The sequence below is a fragment of the Oryx dammah genome, unplaced genomic scaffold (assembly GCF_014754425.2).
Source record: "Oryx dammah isolate SB20612 unplaced genomic scaffold, SCBI_Odam_1.1 HiC_scaffold_3, whole genome shotgun sequence".
Classification (NCBI taxonomy): domain Eukaryota; kingdom Metazoa; phylum Chordata; class Mammalia; order Artiodactyla; family Bovidae; genus Oryx; species Oryx dammah.
The window spans coordinates 64,292,838-64,318,122 of record NW_024070187.1 but is presented as its reverse complement, the minus strand read 5'-3'; the positions used below and the strand labels follow the sequence as shown (position 1 = coordinate 64,318,122).

Sequence of the window (25,285 nt, the reverse complement as noted above, 5' to 3'; positions counted from 1 at the left end):
GTCAAGTAACCTGATCTACTTGACTTATGAGCCCATGCACTTAACATCTATTTCATGTCACTCAGCTTATTATTGTTGTTATTTTTCCATCTTGTGTTTGAGTCAGTTTTAAATATGGAAAGAAGACTTTGACAGTTTCAAAACTCTAATTCTCAACCTGGAACTAAATTCTTCCTGTAACTTTCCATGACACATGACTGGAGTCTATTTTTTCAGTCTATAAAGAAGGAAATTTCTGTCCCACCTCCAAGGATTGTTTTTATGTATGTTAAACAAAAAGAACATAGTGTCAGGAAACATAAGGTTTGAGTTCAAATGTTGGATTTCTCTTTTTTTAATGAATATGGCTTCTGAAATAATCCCTACCTGTGAAACGGAAGTACTGCTGCATAGTTAATAAGGCTGCAATGAATTTTAAACAATACATTGTGTCAAAATGAATTGCAATTGACATATTTTAACTATTAATCATGTTAAGTTTTTTGATTAGATATTTTAAATCATTTACCGTTAGAATCTGAATCTTTAGCAACAGTTTCTAATTTGTAAACTTGCCAGGCATTTAGATCCAAAGAGAAAGCCCAGACATCTTGCCCATACAATAGTCCAAAAATGCAGTAGCTGTGGTGATCTGCGGTCTGTTTGTTTGAGCTTCTTTGCATAATAAGGTTTTATGATGAGTACTAATTGGGTTTATTGACACTGCTGGTCTGTTCTTAAGCTTCTTACTTTTTGCAATTTTTGCAAGGCTAATACCAGGCTAGATTCTTAATTCCCACCCCTTTGAGTACCAACTGAAAGTGTTGGAACTTAACCATTCTTGTATAGTCTCAGGGTGTTATTTCTTTTATTGCTGAATACCTGCCTCATAAGCCTCATTTTTCTTCATGATAAAAAACACAGATTGAAACTTTAAGGAGACTATCCTTTCATAGCAAAAGGGTATAATGAAATAAATTTTGGTACTTTAAAATACACTCAGTAAATCAAAGTAAATGAGAAATCACTCCAAGAGCAGTCCTGCAATTTAGTCATGTTTTAGAGTAGATAAAATTCTTCAGAAATTGGCTACAAGTCCTGGCTTATAATTAATGTAGCCAAGCAGTAAGGAATATGCTGTCTTCACTAAGTTAACGTGTCCTTGAAATCATATTTATCCAATTAACGGTGCAATAGAGAGTGATATCCTTATTTGCAGTACATTTGATGGAAATAATACTTAGTGGCAGTAAAGACATTGGGCTGGAAAACGCATCCTTATCTGAGTTCTTTCCCTTACATGATTGGAAACAGGGCAGTCACTAAATTTGTTTATAAATCCATCTATAAAACAGAGATGTTTGATTAAATTTCCCTTAAAGAGTTTCTCAAATCTTCAAGTGTTTGGATTCTTCAACTCTTTAGTCTCAACAGTCTCATGTGTCCTGTACACCAGCCAGAGGATAGCTGCATGCTGATATGTCCTTATGAAACTTTTTAGTTTTTTTCTAAATTTGCTCCTTAGTTATTTGTGTTTTCTCTGAGCAGTTTTGTAGTGGATCTTGATGTTATTTATTTCTTTAGAACCTTGGTTCAAGGGACCAAGTCTTCTTTGTATGAAGAAGCTGTACTGTTTGTACTTCTCTGGCAATTTTCTTGCAACAAATCAAGTAATTACTTTATTAGTGTATATTCATGACAAACGAGATTTATTTTAAGAAACCTTTCAAGAATATTCTTTTTAAATACTGTGAATGTGAGTTATGTGATTTAATTTGATATAGATATATATATATATATCTATATCAAATTAAATATGCAAATAATTTGTTTGGAAATCCTGTTGTAACTTAGTGGATATGCAGTACATATTATTCAATTGAAATGTCTCCTTTCCCTCTATTTTAATCTTGAAATCAAAACCACAAAAATGAGTGAATCAATTGTACTTATTTGTTTACATATCTATATGCTTTTGTACTAATACATTGAAGTATTCTGAGAAGCACAAAATCAGAAATTAGGATGAGATTAATTTTAAATACATATCATTTTCAAGAATAATCATTATGTAATTATTAAAATAGATTTATTTTTACTCTACCTAATATTTTTATTCCTGAGAATATTTTAACAATTACTATGTTTAAATGTGCTTTATTTTTATATATCTTGCTTAAATAGTTTATAATATAGCTATCATCTGATTCTAAATTCATATCATTTTAATACTTGTCTCAATAACTGCTATAGGTACAGAAAGAGACATAAATTCACGTTTAAGAAGTGTATTATTGGTTACTGGTTACTGAACCATCATGCCAATTTTTATAAAACCCATCCACCAATTCTGGATATACATCTTCATATTCTGGATGTTTGGTTTTCAAAACAACTTAGTATTTGCAATGTACTTACTCTGATGCTGGGAGGGATTGGGGGCAGGAGGAGAAGGGGACGACAGAGGATGAGATGGCTGGATGGCATCACTGACTCGATGGACATGAGTCTGAGTGAACTCCGGGAGTTGGTGATGGACAGGGAGGCCTGGCGTGCTGCGATTCATGGGGTCACAAAGAGTTGGACACGACTGAGCGACTGAACTATACTATCATTAACTAGGATTTCATGGTACAACATGTGCTTCAGATGAAGCTCATCATTAAATACAGTGGGTTTAAACTCACATTTTAATTATCTTTACTGAAAATTATAAATTTGCTTTTGCATATGTCTCTGTAGAGTTGATTAGTTCATCATTTTTATGTGACAAAAGAAGAACTCATATTAGTCATAGAAGTGATATCCCCTTTTCTTGTTGTCCACGTGGATAGTATAATGATTAGTGTTTTCTTTAATCCATGGTATCACTTAGCAGTGATTTTTAAAGTCAATTTATTTTCACTAGAGTTAGTTTAATCAAAACTAGATATTATAACTTGAAATTTTACTTGAGTACGAATCGCAGTACACTGAATGTAGATGAGATCAGCATCCCTTGACTGTTCTCTGTTGTAGCTTCTTCTCTTCCCATAGGGTGACTTACCCACGTGACTATCCATTTAGTGGGAGTGGACATAGTGAGAGTACCAGTATCATAATATATATTATTTACTAGCAAAACTTCATTTACTTCTTATATTTAGATAAGGATTTTATTTTATTTTATTTTATTTTATTTGGCAAAATAATGTCTCTGCTTTTTATTTTTTTAATCTTTTTTTTGACCATTAATTACTGCCTTATTTATTTTATTTATTTTATTTTTTAATTTTTAATTTATTATTTATTTATTTATTTTATTTTACTTTACAATTCTGTATTGGTTTTGCCATACATTGACATGAATCCACCACGGGTGTACATGTGTTCCCAAACAAGAAGAAGAACAAAGGTATAATTGCAGTATAGGATGTTGTAGTAATGGAAAGCTTTATGAAGTAGTAAAGATAAACAGACCGTGTTTCTTCCAGGTGTTCAGGGGACTGGGAATGTGGTTGAGAGTTGAGTTCTTGACCCAGGCAGGTAGAGCACTTGCTTTATCTGAGGAATGGCAAGGTTAGGAATTGTTAAAATTGCCTAGAGTGTAACATGAATGTGCCTGGTTGTGGGGAGGAGGAGAAAAATGCACAGTCACTCTGCCTAGGATGGCAGAGTACACTTTGGATGCTTTGAAGTCTCAAAAACAGTGTTCTTAAAAATAGTTTTAAAATATTTATGGCTGAGTCTCTTTGAAGTTCACCTGAAACTATCATGACATTGTTAATGGGCTATACTCCAATGCAAAATAAAAAGGTTAAAAAAAAAAAAAAAAAAGGAGCTCACCTGAAGCTTTCTGTTTGGAAACCTTGAGTATCTCCATGTGAGGAGGTCTATAGGAAAGGTTTCCTACTATTAGCAAGATTTTCTGAAACAGATAAACATCTCATAGTTTTATAGAAATAGAAAATTTGAAGTTTTATAAAAAGTTATAAAATATATTCATTTACTGAAGAAGTAAACGTCCAATGTGTTCGCATCAGACATGTGGTTCGCAAACCACATTTGCAAAGAAACATTTACATAAAAACATACCAGATAGCAAAAACTTATAGGGTCACATGTATGCCTATGGTCAAATCATATTGATATATGGCAGGGGCCATCACAATATTGTAATTATCCTCCAATTAAAATAAATAAATCAAGTTTAAAAACTCATCTTTTAATCTTTTTTTTTAAATTGAGCTCAGTTCAGTTCAGTCGCTCAGTCGTGTCTGACTTTTTGCGACCCCATGAATCGCAGCACGCCAGGCCTCCCTATTCATCACTAACTCCCGGAGTCCACTCAGATTCACGTCCATCGAGTCAGTGATGCCATCCAGCCATCTCATCCTTGGTCGTCCCCTTCTCCTCCTGCCCCCAATCCCTCCCAGCATCAAAGTCTTTTCCAAAGAGTCAGCTCTTCGCATGAGGTGGCCAAAGTACTGGAGTTTCAGCTTTAGCATCATTCCTTCCAAAGAAATCCCAGGGTTGATCTCCTTCAGAATGGACTGGTTGGATCTCCTTGCAGTCCAAGGGACTTGCAGTCCAAGGGACTCTCAACACCACAGTTCAAAAGCATCAATTCTTCGGCACTCAGCCTTCTTCACAGTCCAACTCTCACATCCATACATGACTACTGGAAAAACCATAGCCTTGACTAGATGGACCTTAGTCAGCAAAGTAATGTCTCTGATTTTGAATATGCTCTCTGGGTTGGTCATAACTTTTCTTCCAAGGAGTAAGCATATTTTAATTTCAAGGCTGCAGTCATCATCTGCAGTGATTTTGGAGCCCCCCAAAAATAAAGTCTGACACTGTTTCCACTGTTTCCCCATCTATTTTCCATGAAGTGATGGGACCGAATGCCATGATCTTCGTTTTCTGAATGTTGAGCTTTCAGCCAACTTTTTCACTCTCCTCTTTCACTTTCATCAAGAGGGTAGATTAGGTGATGATATTTTCTACTAAGGTTTAGGACACAGGGCCACTCTTTACTTCTGTCCATATATCATTACCTGTGGCTGACTACTTATCTTTATCCATTCAATTTTTGAGGAATTGTTCAGAATCATTTGCTTAAGTGAGGTTTGTACAAATGATTTGATATTGTCATAAGTATGTGACCTTTTTAATGTCTTTTTCTAAACAGACAATTTTAGTTGAGTGAAATTGCCAATTGCTAAGGTGTTTATTTTCAAACATGTGATGACTGTGGCTTTGTACTCAAAGGACAGTTTCTGAATTTCCAGTATCAGAGGCATAACTGAACATTTTAGTTATTTATCATGAAAGTGCTTGCACAAACATATATTGACCAAAATTTTAATATCCAATAAATTGTCAGTAGTGATCACAATTGTGAATTTTACATATTTAAAATGTATGCATTCTCTTATCCTAAGAAGGACAGAGAGAGAATGAGAAAAGGGAGAGGATGAAAGAGAGAGAGAGACTGATTGAATAAATCAACTTAAAGTATTGAAGAATGATAACAGAAGAATTGATCAATAGTTGGTCTGTATGAATATTTAAAGGTACATTGTAACCTGAGGTGTTTGTTTACAAAGTATTCATATTTTTAGTATTCTAATACCTTGTCAAAGTATTTTCATTACAACTAATTCATAAAATAAACTTTATTAAAATCATCATCTCCTATAATTTCTTGTTAACAATATGATATCTCATCATTTTTTTAGGGTTAAAAAAGCAATAAGATGTTTTATAGTTTCTTTGGCAACAGAAAATGTCATTTAAATCTGACAGTTTATATGTTTAAGAGTTGCTGTTTTTCCCTCCCTTTTTTATTATGCTACTGAGAATCAGGCTGCCTGCCTATTCATTCTTGAGATAAGTAATTAAGTAATTTGGGACAAATCCACTCAGACTCTGCCCAAGCCTGACCCCTCTCCAGGTAGTTTTAACCATACAATGCACCATGTACACCCGTGGTGGTTTCATGTCAATGTATGGCAAAACCAATACAGAATTGTAAAGTAAAATAAAAAAAAATAAATTTAAATTAAAAAAATAAATAAATCCAAGTTGAACATCTGGAAAAAAATAAAAATAAAGGCAATTGAAACAGGAAAAAAAAAATAAAAACCATACAATGCAGAAAAGCAGTTTGACTAAGAATTTATTCAACTGAAAGAGGTCAGAGAAAGTATTTCTCATTTTCTTTTCATAATGTGTAGCTAATTGTGTGAATATACATGCTTTATCCTTTTGTAAATGGCAACAATTATTGATAAATATAAAGGAATGATTTTTCAAAATTCACTTCTCAAAATAGTTTTCTCTGTTTTTAAACTATATTATTACTTTTTTCTAATTTTATAGTATCCTTGTATCTAAAATAATTATTATTTTCAAAAATTCTCTTTTCTATTTCAGGAATATACAATAGATGTTTTCTTTCGACAAAAATGGAAAGATGAACGATTAAAATTTAAAGGTCCTATGAACATCCTTCGACTCAACAATTTAATGGCCAGCAAAATCTGGACTCCAGATACCTTTTTCCACAATGGGAAGAAATCGGTGGCACACAATATGACAATGCCAAATAAGCTTCTCCGAATCCAGGATGATGGGACCCTGCTGTACACAATGAGGTATATGTTTAGATCTGATATGTTGCCTTTTAATACTGAGGAATCTGTGTATTAACCAACCAGCCAAACTAGGTATCAAGTACTAGCAAGTTGAATGCCTTTATAACAGATTATTGAGATAACCAGATATGTTTTATAAATGCTTGAATATTAAAAAGCAAAGGTAAAGTAGTATTTATGAGTTTGAATCTCATTTTAGTGTGTTAAAAGTTAAAAATTGCTGTAGCTGTTAAAAAATTATTTATTTTTTTGTCAATTTACTTTTCATACTACATTGGAGTTAAATAAAATTTTAACAGTACAGTTTAAAATATTCTTTATACTAGCATGATGTTTTATTTTTAATATGTCATGAACTGGTCCTTCAAAATTTTAAGTCCTTTTTATAGCAAATTTCACTTACTATTTTGAACCTCCTTAGGAAAGAAAAAATACTTTTATAACTTCAGCAATCCCTTGTAACTCCAAGTTCAGATGATACAATCTTAAAAATTATCTAAAGAAATATATAGTTGTTGACTCTAGCAACTATTCCATTTTAACTCTTCTCATCAATTAATCTTTTAAAATGTTATGTAACAAGGAAAACAATTACAAATCTAATAAAATGATGTATAATCTAAAATGTAAAATTTGATAAAGACTTTGTCAGCATTATATATACACAGATGTGTATTCCAGGCACTTGATGTGTTATTATTTCATGTGAAATGTTAAGTGGTAAATTTCAGTTGTGAAAGTTATTTAAAAAGGGACAATATGCAGTCCTGATCTTTAAAGAAAAAACTTTTTTTTTAGTTTTCATTACTAAATAACCATTGTCTAAAATGGAAGCTAGCTATTCATTCTGCTTCTCTTGTTGAATCTTACAATACAGATATCATATCCTGCTTGGTTTTATACATTAATCAGTCCTGTGAATTAAGAAAAAAATTGGAAATTTGGGATTTTGGAAAAAATTGCATAGAATTCTACTTAAATACTCTCTTAAAAGTATTTGCTGTGCTGTGCTCAGTCATGTCTGACTTTTTGTAACCCCATGGACTGTAGCACCACGGGCCCCCCTACCCCGAGGTTCTTCTGTCCACAAAATTTTCCAGGCAAGAATACCAGAATGGGTTACCATTTCCTACTCCAGGGGATCTTCCCAACCTAGGGACTGAACTCAACTCGCATCTCCTGCATTTCCTGCATTTACAGGCGGATTCTTTACCACTAAGCCACCTGCGAAGCTCTTAGAAATATACACATTATAATTAAATTGTTGGTCACATTTGTTTTGGTCATCATAAGAGATTCATCTGTAATTTCAAATTAGTACCTATTTTATCTACTTTACCTTTGTGCAAATGGAAAAAATCGATAATTTTCTTTGTAATAAATTTGCTATGATTACTCTTTAATGTGATCTTGAAGATACAAAATATATTTCTTTTAACATTTATAATTCAACAATTATAGGCTTTTGTCCATAATTTGATTAACAGTCTAGTCTCAAAAATATATTTCTAAGATGTATATATATATTTATGTATATATATGTATATAAATGCAAAGAAATAGAGGAAAACAACAGAATGGGAAAGACTAGAGATCCCTTCAAGAAAATTAGAGATACCAAGGGAACATTTCATGCAAAGATGGGATCGATAAAGGACAAAAATGGTATGGACCTAACAGAAGCAGAAGATATTAAGAAGAGGTGGCAAGAATACACAGAAGAACTAAACAAAAAAGATCTTCATGACCCAGATAATCATGATGGTGTGATCACTCACCTGGAGCCAGACATCCTGGAATGTGAAGTCAAGTGGGCCTTAGAAAGCATCATGACGAACAAAGCTAGTGGAGGTGATGGAATTCCAGTTGAGCTATTTCAAATCCAAAAGATGATGCTGTGAAAGTGCTGCACTCAATATGCCAGCAAATTTGGAAAACTCAGCAGTGGCCACAGGACTGGAAAAGGTCAGTTTTCATTCCAATTCCAAAGAAAGGCAATGCCAAAGAATGCTCAAACTACTGCACAATTGTACTCATCTCACACGCTAGTAAAGTAATGCTCAAAATTCTCCAAGCCAAGCTTCAGCAATACGTGAACTGTGAACTTCCAGATGTTCAAACTGGTTTTAGAAAAGGCAGAGCAACCAGAGATCAATTGCCAACATGATCAAATTTCTGGATCATGGAAAAAGGAAGAGAGTTCCAGAAAAACATCTATTTCTGCTTGATTGACTATGCCAAAGCCTTTGACTGTGTGGATCATAATAAACTGTGGAAAATTCTGAGAGAGATGGGAATACCACACCACCTGACCTGCCTCTTGAGAAACCTGTATGCAGGTCAGGAAACAACAGTTAGAATTGGACATGGAACAACAGACTGGTTCCAGATAGGAAAGGGAGTATGTTAAGGTTGTATATTGTCACCCTGCTTATTTAACTTATATGCAGAGTATATCATGAAAAACGCTGGGTTGGGAGAACCACAAGCTGGAATTAAGATTGCCAGGAGAAATATCAGTAACCACAAATATGCAGATGACACCACCCTTATGGCAGAAAGTGAAGAGGAACTAAAAAGCCTCTTAATAAAAGTGAATGAAGAGAGTGAAAAAGTTGGCCTAAAGCTCAACATTCAGAAAACGAAGATCATGGCATCCGGTCCCATCACTTCATGGGAAATAGATGGGGAAACAGTGGAAACAGTGTCAGACTTTATTTTTGGGGGCTCCACAATCACTGCAGATGGTGACTGCAGCCATGAAATTAAAAGACACTTACTCTTTGGAAGGAAAGTTTGACCAACCCAGAGAGCATATTCAAAAGCAGAGACATTACTTTGCCAACAAAGATCCGTCTAGTCAAGGCTATGGTTTTTCTAGTGGTCATGTATGGATGTGAGAGTTGGACTGTGAAGAAAGCTGAGAGCCATAGAATTGATGGTTTTGAACTGTGGTGTTGGAGAAGACTCTTGAGAGTCCCTTGGACTGCAAGGAGGTCCAACCAGTCCATTCTAAAAGGAGATCAGTCCTGGGTGTTCTTTAGAAGGAATGATGGTAAAGCTGAAACTCCAGTACTTTGGCCACCTCATGTGAAGAGTTGACTCATTGGAACAGACTCTGATGCTGGAAGGGGATGTGGGCAGGAGGAGAAGGGGACGACAGAGGATGAGATGGCTGGATAGCATCACTGACTTGATGGACATGAGTTTGAGTGAACTCCGGGAGATGGTGATGGACAGGGAGGCCTGGCGTGCTGCAATGCATGGGATCACAAAGAGTCGGACACAGCTGAGCGACTGAACTGAACTGATGTATGTATTTACAGATATAAATAAAGACAGATGCATATATATATCCTAGAAATATCTTGTTGAGACTAGCATATATATGTATCTATGGGCGTCCTGGGTGGCTCAGATGGTAAAGAATCTACCTGCAATGCAGGAAATCTGGAATCGATCTCTGGGTTGGGAAAGTCCCCTATAGGAGGAAATGGTAACCCACTCCAGTATACTCGTCTGGAGAATTCCACGGACAGAGGAGCCTGGTGGGTTACAGTCCATGGGGTTGCAAAGCATAAGACATGACTGAGCAACTAACACTTTCACTTTCATATGTTTCTATATATAGTATATAATATTCATTTACAATTTTTTAATTTTGAAAGGTACTTCCCCAAGGCATTATTCAATTCTTGTACCACTTTTGCTATATGGTTATTGATGGAACATTGGGAGAAAATAGCTTTCTTTTTATGATAGAGATTTTTTTTCATTTTTTTCTTTAAGATTTCAGATGTTAATATTGAAGTTAATGGGAAACTAACCTTCAAAAACATGTACATAACTTTTTCTTAACTAACCACAGAGTAGGAAATGCTTAAGTAGAGTGTATTTTTAATTAGGTTTTGTTACTTGCGCTCAGATTTTATTGATGCTAATATCTTCTGAACGATTGTCTAAATGTGAAAGAACAAAAGCATATTTAAATGTGAATTAGCCTAATCGGATACCATGATGAAGGTCCTACCTCATCATTCATCATTAATTCTATTGACAACAATAAGGAGTGATTTATCTTGACTTGCCAATTTACTTAAACAAAGAGTGGAATTTTGACTTTTAGGCTTACAGTTCAAGCTGAATGTCCAATGCACTTGGAGGATTTTCCAATGGATGCCCACTCATGTCCTCTGAAATTTGGCAGCTGTAAGTATGGGGATGGAGGTACATGTTTTGGGTCAATAAAATCAAAGATGGTCAGCATCACAACTTAATTGTGTACTTCCTTCTCATATGATGGGATGCTTAATGCTTTTCTAACAAGATGTAGAAACAAAAAATATACTGACTCCCCTCAAGTAATCGATGCCCAAAATTTGTATTCTCAAATACAAAATTTGTATTCTCCTGTATTCTCAAATATCATTATATCTTAATTATCACGTTTAATTGTCATTTACCTTACTGCTAGTAAAAAACACCGTATGTTTTTATACATACGAAAAAGTGGGAGCTCCTTGAAGTTCTGGACTATTATCGTTTACCTCCTTTTTCAAGTGCAAATACATTAAAAATGCAACATAAAGTGTTTTTTTTTTTTTCAACTGAGAGTAAAAATGTTAAGGATAGATTCTGTTGTTTAGTGATCAGCCTGACACAAATGGCAGCAGAGAATAGGTGAAAAAAAAGAAAAATGAAGCTGGATCTCTGTAATTATCTTTTTACTTTCTAATAATAGAGGGATTTTTTTTCTAAAATAAATTTGAAAGAGTCAGTGGAGCAAGATTGCGTCATGTGGGCACTTTCTGTGTACAAAAAGTATTTCAGAAAAGGCACTGTGCATTTGGCTGTTGTATAGGTCACTGAGGTTATATCTTGTATGTCAACCAGAAGCATTAGCTCTACCAGAATAATTGAAAAGAGGGAAGGTCAAATCATCTCCCTAGGCCCACAGGGCATTCAGGGCAGGTTCAGGATAAATTCATGGACACGGCTAAGCAGCTTCTCTCTTTTGTGAGAGTGTTCCATAGCCTGACCTTTTCAGAAACCATGCTCTTTCTAGCACCCCATCTTTGTCCATTCTGAGCAGCTTCTGACTTTTCACACTCTTGAACAGAAATGCAGTTCTCTCAGCTGATTAAAAATATGTATGACTAAATAATGTACCTTCTGCTCACAGACTGTATCAAATGAAGAATAAGGAAGAATGATGGCCAATATGAATGCAAAACCCTCTGATTATTTTGATGATCATAGTTTTGTGGAATGAGAAGTTCAATTGTATTTGTTCTGTTCTGTATTACAAAAGGTGTCAGTTCCCAATTTTCTTTGAGAATCTTCTCTTTGTATAATTACAAAGCCTTCATTTCCTGTCATGGAAACTATTACTTCAGTACTAGCACTTCTTCGAAAATTATTTAAGATAGTCAATCATGTTATTCCAAGTAAACATTAAGCTAGGGAACTACATTAGATGCAGCACAATAAAGCTCATTTGCATTGCATAAATTGTATTAACTAGATAACTGAAAAGCCTTGATACCAAAGAAAGTATTTATTGAAGATGCAGTAATGATCTAAGAAGGAAAGGCATTTTGCAGTGGACAAGTTAGTGCCATTAAGACACTAAACATAAGTGATGTCTCAATTCTTAATATGAAATAGATACACCTGAAAATATTTTAAATGAAAATTTAACATGTCTTAATAGTGCATCTTCAGACAAATGTAGTATTGTGTGCTTGTGAATATGGTTTTCTGTATCTAGAAGTGTTGCAGGCAACATGTAGAGCTTATTGTTAGGCATTTTTTGTTGAATTGCGCTTACTTAGTTTTCTCTATATTTACTTTCTGACACATAGAGTTTAAAAAAAGTTGCATATTATTTTATTTATCCTTGCCAATAGTACATACTTGAGACATAGAGAGCAGTATGGAATATGGACCAACAGGCCAACCCAAAACTTAAAATGTTGGCAAGACAAATTTTGGCAGAAGGGGCCATGGCCTTTTCTTCTAATCATTTACTTCTCACTTGTTTAAAAAAATTTCCTTGACTCCCACAAGTGATGGAATTCCTGGAGTTTTATCATTATCCTCAAATAAAAGAAGCATCTTTTCTACTAAATTACAATTTTGAATTCAGTTTTGTTTTGCTTTTTGCTACTGCTTCACATCTTTATACAATTCCTTGCTATTTAATTTGATCTAAAACTTCCTGAATGGAAATCTAAAAGTACTCTGGGCATCATCCTAAAATAAATTTTAATTTTGGGGAAAAAAATTAACAATTAAAATGATTTTGGTATTGTTTTGGTTATCAAATATTAAGAATTTGTTAGTATGCCTTTACTCCTTAATTCAGATTAGGACTCAAAATGGATTATTGATTTAAATTAATTAAAATTATGTAATGGAACCTAATCTAGACATGCAATTTATAAAGAAATTTGTCTTTTTCTCCTTTTATACTTCACTGAAAAATCACAACAGTCTCTGAGTTTATATGTGTGTTTGTGGACCAGAAAATGCCTCAAATCTGCATTGCATAACTTTCTGTTCTCTCTTTTCTCGCCAGACCCCAAATCGAAAAAACATATTACTACCTAACAAATGAAATAATTCCTTTTTATAAAAGATATGGGAAGGATCAGTCATTTTAACATATTCTTGAGCTTCCATCCAGATTTCCATCTTTCATAATAGTAAATAACAAAATTAAAATGTTATATGTTCCTGATTAATCTAGCAAGAATGAAGCAAGAGCGTTTTCCTTATGACAGGTGCAAAAAGTATAGCTATGAGTAAGAAAGAGTCCCTCCCATCAGTCTCTTACTAGTTTCTCAAAAATTTCTCCATTTTGCAGAGTTTCATTTTCTTTTATTTATGTTTAAAGGTAAACATCAAAATTCAAAAGTGGAATTATTATAATTGCTTAAAATAAAACCTTATATGTATTAAGATCTACAACTGCTGAGTACTCTGAGGTCTTCTGATATAAAGTGGAACATGTGATGTCTTTTCAGCTTATTAAATTATGTGTCATTTGAAATTTTATTGAAGAGAAGTCATTATATGTACTCAAAACAAGCCACTTGATAATCTGAGAATGCATTGCTGGTTATACACATTACTAAGATTACTTAATTATATATAACAACAAAATCATCAATGATTAATTGAAATTAATTAATAGAAATTTAGATTTTAGAGAAACTGAATTCATTCATATGCAAACTATAGGAAGATATTTGCTATTAAATATATGTATATACAAACAATGATATGATATATATATAAATAATATAAATACACATATTTTTAGAATGCTATTTCACAAAAATATTTTACATAATGTAATTTACTTGTGGATGTAGATGTGTACATGTCTTTCACTGATATTAACCTTCACTAGTGACATTCAGAAAAGCAGATACATTGTAGTATGTCATTGAAAGATCACGCAGTGAATAAGACACAACAATAACTTTATTGTAACTAATGCTTAAGTGGGAATGGACTTGTGGTCACAGACTTTCATTCCAGGTAAGTACCAGAACCACCCCAGAACAATGGTATTAACCTAGAAAATGTATAGGTGGCAGGTAAATGAGCTTTCCAGTGTCCTGAAGACCTAGAGGCAGACAGCTGGAGACAGCTGGTTCTTTCTCTCCTTCAATTGAAAATGTGACTGTGATGCTGAGTTTTGCTCAGGGACCAGAAGTAACTAATATTTCTAAATATTCCCATGAGCACAAGTGCATAGAAGTTCTTCGGAAGGTCAGTAGGACAGCCAGAATTGTCTGCTTATTCAACTGTGGAGAAACTCTGCCTGTTCCCCCTCAGGACATATAGGCGCAAGGGAAATGCCAGAGCCAGAGATGTGCTGAGACAAGATGCGCTGCTTGCTCTCCAGCTTTACAGTCATCTCACTTCTGCTAAGTCCTGTATCTTTGGCCAAATAAATCAGAAAGTTACATCTGGTCTGTACGTGATCTGTCTCCTCCTGCCAATATACAGCTTAATTAGGATGCTATGCAAGTATAGTCCAGTGAGATCTGTGTGCAATAATTAATTTTTTTTTCATTTTTTTATTACTGTAATTTACTTCTTTTTTTGTACATTAATTTTAAAGTGAATATGTTTTAAAGTGTTTTCAATTTATGAAACTGTAGCATTCTGAGTTATTTTACATATTCAGCAAAATTCTCATTCGTCTAATGAAATGTATTGCATCATGATAGCTAAGTGATTTAACTCTTAACTAGGTGAAGGTTTTGAAGAAAAGTCTACAAAACTAACTACAAAGATAATACTTTAAATACAATATATATCATTAATGTTCTCACATGGAAATAAGTTACCATTATGTCCAGAAAACAATGTCATTTTGGAATACAATTATTATTTCGTCAGCAATGGCTGTTTCTAAATTAACTAGTTAAATGGGCCTTGGGTATTTGTAACCTGTGTACTGCAATGGCTTCATCTGTTACTTTGGGAATATGGAAGACATTTTAACCATCTCAGAGCCCAGTGATTTTTGCAGATTCTAAAGAGATATTCGATCTTTGTCGCTCAAAGTGGTTGCAGTGAAAATATCCTTATGGTCATAGTTGCCTCTCTTGATCTGCTTCACGCCCTTCTTATTGAAATTTCAAAGACACTTTTTACCCTAAAAATATGATCTTTAAATATCAGTTTTATAGTAAATAATAATTCTATGAAATATACAACCTTTGATATTATTATTGATGATTCTTACTAAAATGCTTAAAAAGTTTTTTTTTCCCTAATTTCCTACAGATGCATATACAACCTCAGAGGTTACTTACATTTGGACATACAATGCATCTGATTCTGTACAAGTTGCTCCTGATGGCTCTAGGTTAAATCAATATGATCTGCTGGGCCAATCAATTGGGAAGGAGACAATTAAGTCTAGCACAGGTCAGTAAAAAATGAGTCTAAAGAAAAGCCAATTTCTAAGAAAGTTAATGGGTTAAAGCCATTGGAAATGTATCAGTTTGCTTAAAACCTTTTTTCTCTTGAGGTCTAAGAACTAGTAGCATAGATAGTGCTTGGGAGCTTTTTAGAAATTGAGACTCTCAGGCCTGACTCCTACTAAGTCAGGATCTTCTTTATAACAAGATTTTAAGGAGATTCCAAGATGTGCATTAAAGTTTTAAAAAAACACTGATCTAACTTGTCTTTTGAGACGAGCCAATTTTACCTTATCAGTGTTACAGTTTCCCTTATTTTCTAATTCTTTTCCCCCTATGCTGCATGAGTTATGACTATTCAATGCTTGATTATAAATAATTACTACTAGCCTCTGTGGGAAAGCTGAAACCCTCCCTAAGAAAACACAGCTGTATGAACTCATGATCTCACATCTGGCAGATGTAAACCCAGAGAGCAGAATGGAAGGTAGCTATGAGGATCAGACAGAACTGACCCCAGTATATTAGAGAAGACATTAAGACTGGTAAATTCAGAATTGGTGATAGGATTAAAATCTGGGCCAAAAGATCAGTCTTGGACATGTGGCCAGAGATCAGTACCACAAAGAGCCTAAGTAGGGCTAGACTGGAAAACAATTAAAGCAAAGGCTTGAAGGTGGTACCAAAGAGGATGAGGAGCTGAGCAACTAAGATAATGTATGTTCAGAGAGCACTTATGAATCCTCTATCCTTTGGTCAGTAAGCATGACCTAGAGAGAAAAATCAAATACCATACTGTATACAAGCAATGCAAATTCCTTGGTCATATAAAAATTTTCTTTTAAATACTATTGCTATGCTAAATGGCATTTTAATGTTATATATTTTCCATGCCATATATGGGATGAATTCTTTGCATTTTTAAATCAGGGATTTTTTTTTTCTCTAATCCCTTCCATTTCCAAAATGTTCAAACTATTGACTACTACAGTTTCTTAAGCTTCTTAAATTTTTCTTCTAGGTGAATATACCGTAATGACAGCTCATTTCCACTTGAAAAGAAAAATTGGATATTTTGTGATTCAGACATATCTGCCTTGCATCATGACTGTCATTCTCTCCCAAGTGTCATTCTGGCTTAACAGAGAATCTGTGCCTGCAAGAACAGTGTTTGGTGAGTGACTAACTACATACTGTGCTGTACAGCACATTTTGTTTCATGGCATACTTTCAAAAGCATTCTATCTCTTGATCCTCACCCCAATAGTTTGTCGTGTACAGAGCAGGGAGTATTTGGCTTTGCCTTGTAGATGAGGAAACTGAGGCTCAGGAAAGTAAAATACAGAGTCAGTGTCCCATTCTTGACAAGGAATATAAACAGTTCTCAAATCTGAAATACACTATCTTCTTTCTGTTAAATCATTTTGCTTATCAACACTTCATTTCATGTTAGTATAAGAAGAATATTCTTAGAGGTTTTAATATAAAGTTCAACAATACCATATTTCTAAGCTTTTATATTTACTTTATTTGTTGGGTTTTTTTTTGGGGGGGGAGGGATTAGTTTTTAGATGAACAAAGATGACCTTAGTACCTTAAATGAGAGAGAATAAGGGAGAAAGGGGAGGAGAAAGAGAAAGAGATCCCTCATTTCCTATCAGTAGTATGTTTAATAACAAAATTAAGTTTCTTGATTTAAAACATGCAGGGAAATTTGGTTACTGCTTTTTAGATATATGAATTAAGATGAGCACATTTTGTAACAAAGTAGGCCACTTTGTGTATTTGGTCCACTCATTCATTTAGAAAGGCTTTAGTGAGAATCTACTGTGGTGGAGAGCACCAGAATAAGCAGGAAAGCTAATGCCAACACAAGATGAAAGCATTATAAAAGAGACACATGCAAGCCATTAAAAATATTCAGCAGCATGGATGTTCCCTAAGAGCGCTGATTAAGTAGCTGAGTTAACATTCAAACTAAGTCTTGAAGGATAAGTAGGAGATTCCCAGATGAATGAGATGGGACAAAAATCCTAGTCAAAAAAAGATAAAGTATGCAATAATATAGCAGGATGAAAGGACATAATGTATTCAGTGACAGTGAGCTGTTTCAGTGTCAGTGGATATGCATACAGATAGAAATGTAGTTTGAGGCCTAGATGAGACATCCTCGTAGGCCGTGTTAATATAATGTAACTATATCTTATAGACTATAGTGTTTTGAGACCATGGACATGTGTAAAGCGCTCAGAACAATGCCTGGCATTTAATACATGCTATGTAACTATTAGCTGTTCTTATTATCAGTGGTGAAAAATCAATTTTAGTCTCAATATTAGAAATGAATAATTTAAAAGATAATTTCATTTATAATGGTGCCCAAAATAATAAAATATCTAGAAACAAATGTGGCCATGTAGGTAAAAACTTGTCCACTAAGAACTATAAAACTTTGCTGAAATATACTAAAGCAGACCTAACTAAATGGAAAGATATCTCATGTTTGTTTTTTGGGAAGATAGTACCATTAAGATAGGAGTTATCCCCAAAGCAATCTATAGATTCAATACCTGTAAGAAATCCAATGGCTTTTGGGGCAGAAATGTCAATCCTCAAATTCATGTGAAATTGCAAATGGCTCCAAATAGCCAAAACAGTATCAATAAAGAAAAAAGTTGCTGAACTCACACTACCCAGCTTCAAAGCCTATTATAAAGCTACATTAATCAAAACGCTGTGGTAGTGTCATAAGGATGGACATATAGACCGATGGAATATAACTGAGTCCAGAAACAAACAAACAACTATGACTAATGGATTTTCAGTAGCGGTGTCAAGACCCTTCTGTGGGGAAGTAGTATTCTTTTTACCAAATGGTGCTGGGACAGCTGGATGACCGCCAGGTGAAAAGGAATGAAGATGGAGTCCCACTTCACTCCTTGACACAACAATTAAACAGGTATAAAACATTAATGTAAAACTGAGAATTGTAAAACTATTAGAAGACAATACAGGGTCTATTAGAGGAAAATGCCAGATAAGTCTTTATGAATTTGGATCTTAACAGTGGATTCTTAGATTTGACATCAAAAGCATGGGTAACAAAGAAACACAGATGAAGTGAATTTCACTAAGATTGAAAACTTTTGTATCTCAAACATCATCAAAAATATGAAAAGACAACTTACATTTGGGAGAAAAAATTGCATTTCATACATCTGATAAGGGTTTAATATCCTGAATAAATAAGGAATTCTTACAACTCAAAAACAAAATGACCAAAACCATGATTTTAGAAAATGGACAAGAAACTCAAATGGACTTTTTTCTAAACAAAATATACAAATGGCAAACAAACACAAGTAATAATGTACATCATTGTATTTTAAGGAAATGCAAATCAAATCAACAATAAAATACATATTATACATACTGCTGCTGCTGCTGCTGCTGCCAAGTCGCTTCAGTCGTGTCTGACTCTGTGCAACCCCATGGACGGCAGCACACCAGGCTCCCTCGTCCCTGGGATTCTCCAGGCAAGAACACTAGAGTGGGTTGCCATTTCCTTCTCCCATGCATGAAAGTGAAAAGTGAAAGTGAAGTCGCTCAGTTGTATCTGACTCTTCGCGACCCCATGGACCGCAGCCTACCAGGCTCCTCCACCCATGGGATTTTCCAGGCAAGAGTACTGGCATAGCCATAATAATGAATAAACCAAAAGAAAAAAGGGACTTAAGTACTGGTGAGAAAAGAGAAATAGAAAACCTCATAAATTGCAAGGGGAGTATAAAAAGGTATAGCTTCTGTGGACAATTGTTTGGAGGTCCCTCAAAAAGTTGAACATAGAATTAACATATGATCCAACAATTTCACCTCTAGGTATTACCTAAGATTAATGAAAGCATGTTTATACCAAAACTTGTACACAGATGTTTATAGCAACATTAATCGTGATAATCAAAAGATAGAAACAATCCAAATATCCTTTGTAGATGAATGGATAACCAAAATATAGTATATACTTACAGTAGAATATCAGCCACCTATCAGTCAGTCAGTCAGTCAGTTCAGTTGCTCAGTTGTGTCTGACTCTTTGTGACCCCATGCACTGCAGCACACCAGGCCTCCCTGTCTGGCACCAACTCTTGGAGTTTACTCAAACTCATGTCCATTGAGTTGGTGATGCCACCTAACCACCTCATCCTCCATTGTCCCCTTCTCCTCCTGCCTTCAATCTTTCCCACCATCAGGGTCTTTTCAAATGAATCAGTTCTTTGCATCAGATGACCAAAGTATTGGAGTTTCAGCTTGAACATCGGTCCTTCCAATGAAGATTCAGGACTGGTTTCCTTCAGGATGGACTGGTTGGAATTCTTTGCTGTCCAAGAGAATTTCAAGAGTCTTCTCCAACACTACAGTCCAAAAGCATAAATTCTTTGGCACTCAGCTTTCTTTATACTCTAACTCTCACATCCATATGTGACCACTGGAAAAACCAAAGCCTTGATTAGACAGACTTTTTTGACAAAGTAATGTCTCTGCTTTTTAATATGCTATCCACGTTGGTCATAACTTTTCTTTTAAGGAACAAGTGTCTTTTAATTTCATGGCTGAAGTCACCATCTGCAGTGATTTTGGAGCCCCCCAAAATAAAGTCTGTCACTATTTCTACTGTTTCCCCTTCTATTTGCCATGAAGTGATGGGACCAGATGCCATATTTTAGTTTTCTGAATGTTGAGTTTTAAGCTAACTTTTTCACTCTCCTCTTTCATTTTCATCAAGACGCTCTTTTGTTCTTCTTCACTTTCTGCCACAAATGTGATATCATCTGCATATCTGAGGTTACTGATATTTCTCCTGGCAATCATGATTCCAGCTTGTGCTTCATTCAGCCCAGCGTTTCTCATGATGTACTCTGCATAGAAGTAAAATAAACAGGATGACAATATATAGCCTTGACATATTCCTTTTCCTATTTGGAAATAGTCTATTGTTCCATGTCCAGTTCTAACTATTGGTTCCTGATATGTATACAGATTTCTTAAGAGGAAAGTCAATTCAGTTCAGTTCAGTTCAGTTCAGTCTCTCAGTCGCGTCCGACTCCTTGTGACCCCATGAATTGCAGCATTCCAGTCTTCCCTGTCCATCACCAACTCCCAGAGTTCACTCAAACTCAGGTCCATCGAGTCGGTGATGCCATCCAGCCATCTCATCCTCGGTCGTCCCCTTTTCCTCCTGCCCCCAATCCCTCCCAGCATCAGAGTCTTTTCCAATGAGTCAACTCTTCACATGAGGTGGCAAAAGTACTGGAGTTTCAGCTTTAGCATCATTCCTTCCAAAGAACACCCAGGGCTGATCTCTTTTAGAATGTACTGGTTGGATCTCCTTGCAGTCCGAGGGACTCTCAAGAGTCTTCTCCAACACCACAGTTCAAAAGCATCAATTCTTTGGCACTCAGCTTTCTTCACAGTCCAACTCTAACATCCATACATGACCACTGGAAAAAACATAGCCTTGACTAGATGGACCTTTGTTGGTAAAGTAATGTCTCTACTTTTGAATATGCTATCTAGGTTGGTCATAACTTTTCTTCCAAGGAGTAAGCGTCTTTTAATTTCATGGCTGCAATCACCATCTGCAGTGATTTTGGAGCCCCCATAAATAAAGTCTGACACAGTTTCCACTGTTTCCCCATCTATTTGCCATTAAGTGATCATGGCATCTGGTCCCATCACTTCATGGGAAATAGATGGGGAAACAGTGGAAACAGTGTCAGACTTTATTTTTGGGGGCTCCCAAATCACTGCAGATGGTGACTGTAGCCATGAAATTAAAAGACGCTTACTCCTTGGAAGAAAAGTTATGAGCAACCTAGATAGTATATTCAAAAGCAGAGACATTACTTTGCCGACTAAGGTCCATCTAGTCAAGGCTATGGTTTTTCCTGTGGTCATGTATGGATGTGAGAGTTGGACTATGAAAAAGGCTGAGTGCCGAAGAATTGATGCTTTTGAACTGTGGTGTTGGAGAAGACTCTTGAGAGTCCCTTGGACTGTAGGGAGATCCAACCAGTTCATTCTGAGGGGAGATCAGCCCTGGGGTTTTTTTGGAAGGAATGATGCTAAAGCTGAAGCTCCAGCACTTTGGCCACCTCATGCGAAGAGTTGACTCATTGGAAAAGATTCTGATGCTGGGAGGGATTGGGGGCAGGAGGAAAAGGGGATGACAGAGGATGAGATGGCTAGATGGCATCACTGACTCGATGGATGTGAGTCTGAGTGAGTTCCAGGAGATGGTGATGGACAGGGAGGCCTGGTGTGCTGCGATTCATGGGGTGGCAAAGAGTCAGACACGACTGAGCTACTGAACTGAACTGAACTGATGGGACCAGATGCCATGGTCTTCATTTTGTGAATGTTGAGCTTTAAGCCAACTTTTTCACTCTCCTCTTTCACTTTCATCAAGAGGCTTTTTAGTTCCTCTTCACTTTCTGCCATAAGGGTGGTGTCATCTGCATATCTGAGGTTACTGATATTTCTCCTGGCAATCGTGATTCCAGCTTGTGCTTCTTTCAGCCCACCGTTTCTCATGATGTAATCTGCATATAAGTTAAATAAGCAGGGTGACAGTATACAGCCTTGACATACTCCTTTTCCTATTTGGGAAAAGTCCATTGTTCTATGTCCAGTTCTAACTGTTGTTTCCTGACCTGCATATAGGTTTCTCAAGAGACAAGTCAGGTGATCTGGTATTCCCATCTCTTTCAGAATTTTCCACAGTTTATTGTGATCCACACAGTCAAAGGCTTTGGCGTAGTCAATAAAGCAGAAATAGATGTTTTTCTGAAACTCTCTTGCTTTTTCCATGATCCAGCAGATGTTGGCAATTTGATCTCTGGTTCCTCTGCCTTTTCTAAAACCAGCTTGAACATCTGGAAGTTCATGGTTCACATATTGTTTAAGCCTGGCTTGGAGAATTTTAAGCATTACTTTACTAGCGTGTGAGATGAGTGCAGTTGTGGGGTAGTTTGAGCATTCTTTGGCATTGCCTTTTTTTGGGGATTGTAACAAAAACTTATATTTTCCAGTCCTGTGGCCACTGCTGAGTTTTCCAAATTTGCTGGCATATTGAGTGCAGCACTTTCACAACATCATCTTTCAGGATTTGAAATAGCTCCACTGGAATTCCATCACCTCCACTAGCTTTGTTTGTAGTGATGCTTCCCAAGGCCCTCTTGACTTCCCATTCCAGGATGTCTGTCTCTAGGTGAGTGATCATACCATCGTGATTATCTGGATCATGAGGATCTTTTTTATACATTTCTGTGTATTCTTGGCACCTCTTAATATCTAATGCTTCTGTTAGGTCCATACCATTTCTGTCCCTTATTGTGCCCATCTTTGTATGAAATGTTTCCTTGATATCTCTAATTTTCTTGAAGAGATCTCTAGTCTTTCCCATTCTGGTTTTTTTTTCCCCCTATATTTCTTTGTACTGATCACTGAGGAAGGCTTTCTTATCTCTTCTTGCTATTCTTTGGAACTGTGCATTCAAATGGTATATTGTTCCTTTTCTCCTTTGCTTTTTGCTTGTCTTCTTTTTACAGCTATTTGTAAGGCCACCTCAGATGGACATTTTGCATTTTTGCATTTCTATTTTTGGGAAATGGTCTTGATCCCTCTCTACTTTACAATGTCATGAACCTCCATCCATAGTTCATCAGGCACTCTGTCTATCAGATAGGCATTTGATTTAGGTCATATCTGAATGGTTTAGTGGTTTTCCCTATTTTCTTCAATTTAAGTCTGAATTTGTCAATAAGGGTTTCATGATCTGAGCCACAGTCAGCTCCAGGTCTTATTTTTGCTGACTGTATCCAGCTTCTCCAAAAAATATAATCAGTCTGATATTGGTGTTGGCCATCTGGTGATGTTCATGTGTAGAGTGTTCTCTTCTGTTGTTGGAAGAGCATGTTTGCTCTGACCAGTGCAATCTCTTGGTAAAACTCTATTAGTCTTTGCCCTACTTCATTCTGTACACCAAGGCCAAATTTGCCTATTATTCCAGGTGTTTCCTGACTTCGTATTTTTGCATTTCAGTCCCCTATAATGAAAAGGACATCTTTTTTGGTGTTAGTTTTAGAAGGTCTTGTAGGTCTGCATAGATTCCTTCAACTTCAGCTTCTTCAGCATTTAGAAAGGATTAAATATTGATAACATGCTACAGCATGAATGAATCTCAAAAACATTATGTTAATTGAAAGAGAGTGGAAGAAAAGTGTCACATATTTTATTCTTCCTTTCATATGAATTATCCAACATAGGGAAACCCAAGAAGCAGTTTTGTAGTTGCCAGCAGGTGGATACAGGGTAAAATGTGTTGTATTACGTAGTAAGAACTGGGTGTCCCAGGGTGCTAGAACTGTTTTGAAACTAGATAGAGATGGTAGTTGCAGCACACTGTGAATGTGTAAATACCACTGAATTGTACACTTTAAAATGGTTAATTGTATATTATGCGACTTTGATCTCCATAAAACATTCTTTAAGTCATGGCTTCGAAAAGAAACAGCATTGAATGAGCACCTCAAGAATTTCTCAGGATTTAGACATCTTCTTAGATACCCATTTCAAAAGTTGCCAGTTATTGAAACAAGGACATAAAAATGGATGTGGCCAAAAATATGAGAAAATTTCAATTTGAATGGCTTGAAAAGCAATATTACATGATTTCAGAGCACAAATAATGGACAAAATACATTTTTAGGAAATTTACATAATAATTAAAAACAGAAAGGAAATGATTAGGACGGAACTGATTTTCCAGGAAGATCTAAATTTATATGTAAATATACAGCATATTAAATGAAATTAAATAATGAAATATTCATTTAATAAAGATTGTAAGGAAAATAAAATACTGCATTGTGGTGAATAAAGACAGATTTCATAGCATAAATCACATAGATGCATTCGGTAAAAACATGCAAATAGAAGACTACCTAAGTATAGAAAAGAGATGAATAGGTGAATAAATATTTAATTTTTAATCAACAGAATGTGTTAGGATCAAGGCTGTTAGGTTCAACTGTAACAAATATGCAAATGTTTCAAAAGATTGGTTATAAAATGACATATAAAGTTAAAAATCCAGGCTATATTTGAATTCGTAAATTTTATATAAATGGTTAACAATAGACATTTTCATGTAAATGTAAACTGTTAGATGGTAAAAGCATTTTTAGTATTATCTCTATGAGTTACTCTGTGCAAAGCTTGTGATAAATATAATTCCATGTTGGTATACATGTATGTTTGTGTGTGTGTGTGTGTGTGTGTGTGTGTGTGAGTCACTCAGTTGTGTCCAACTCTTTGCAACCCCATGGACTCCTGCCTGCCAGGTTCTTCTGTCCATGGAATTCTCCAGGCAAGAATACTGGAGTGGGTTGCCATTCTCTTCTCCGGGAGGTCTTCCCAGGGATTGAATCTGGGGCTCTTGCATTGCGGGCAGATTCTTTTCTGTAAAGCCTCCAGGGAAGTCCTACATGTATATATTTTATTGTGTACAAGTAAACAATAAAAGTCCTGTGTTCTGTCCAGAATGATACTTGAAGCCTGTCAGCCTCCTATTCTCATTCCATCTTTCACTTCACCCTTCATCTTTCTGCCTCCTTTTGAGTCTTAATATCATCTGATGACGATGCCCAGCAGTTACCTAAG

At 35.5% G+C, this 25,285-nt stretch overlaps 1 protein-coding gene across 3 annotated transcripts in view; it reads left to right on the top strand.

The window, feature by feature from the left end:
• The window catches only part of GABRA2 (gamma-aminobutyric acid type A receptor subunit alpha2), a 159,527-nt gene that overhangs the window by 74,421 nt on the left and 59,821 nt on the right, over positions 1–25,285 (top strand). For all 3 annotated transcript variants that reach the window (XR_005720694.1, XM_040238140.1, XM_040238139.1), the window contains 4 exons: positions 6,400–6,620; positions 10,747–10,829; positions 15,429–15,572; positions 16,587–16,739. Coding sequence is in view for 2 of the 3 variants with exons in the window: in XM_040238140.1 (XP_040094074.1) it covers positions 6,400–6,620; positions 10,747–10,829; positions 15,429–15,572; positions 16,587–16,739 (601 nt within the window). In the remaining variant the exon portion in view is untranslated. The remainder of the gene's footprint in view (positions 1–6,399; positions 6,621–10,746; positions 10,830–15,428; positions 15,573–16,586; positions 16,740–25,285) is intronic.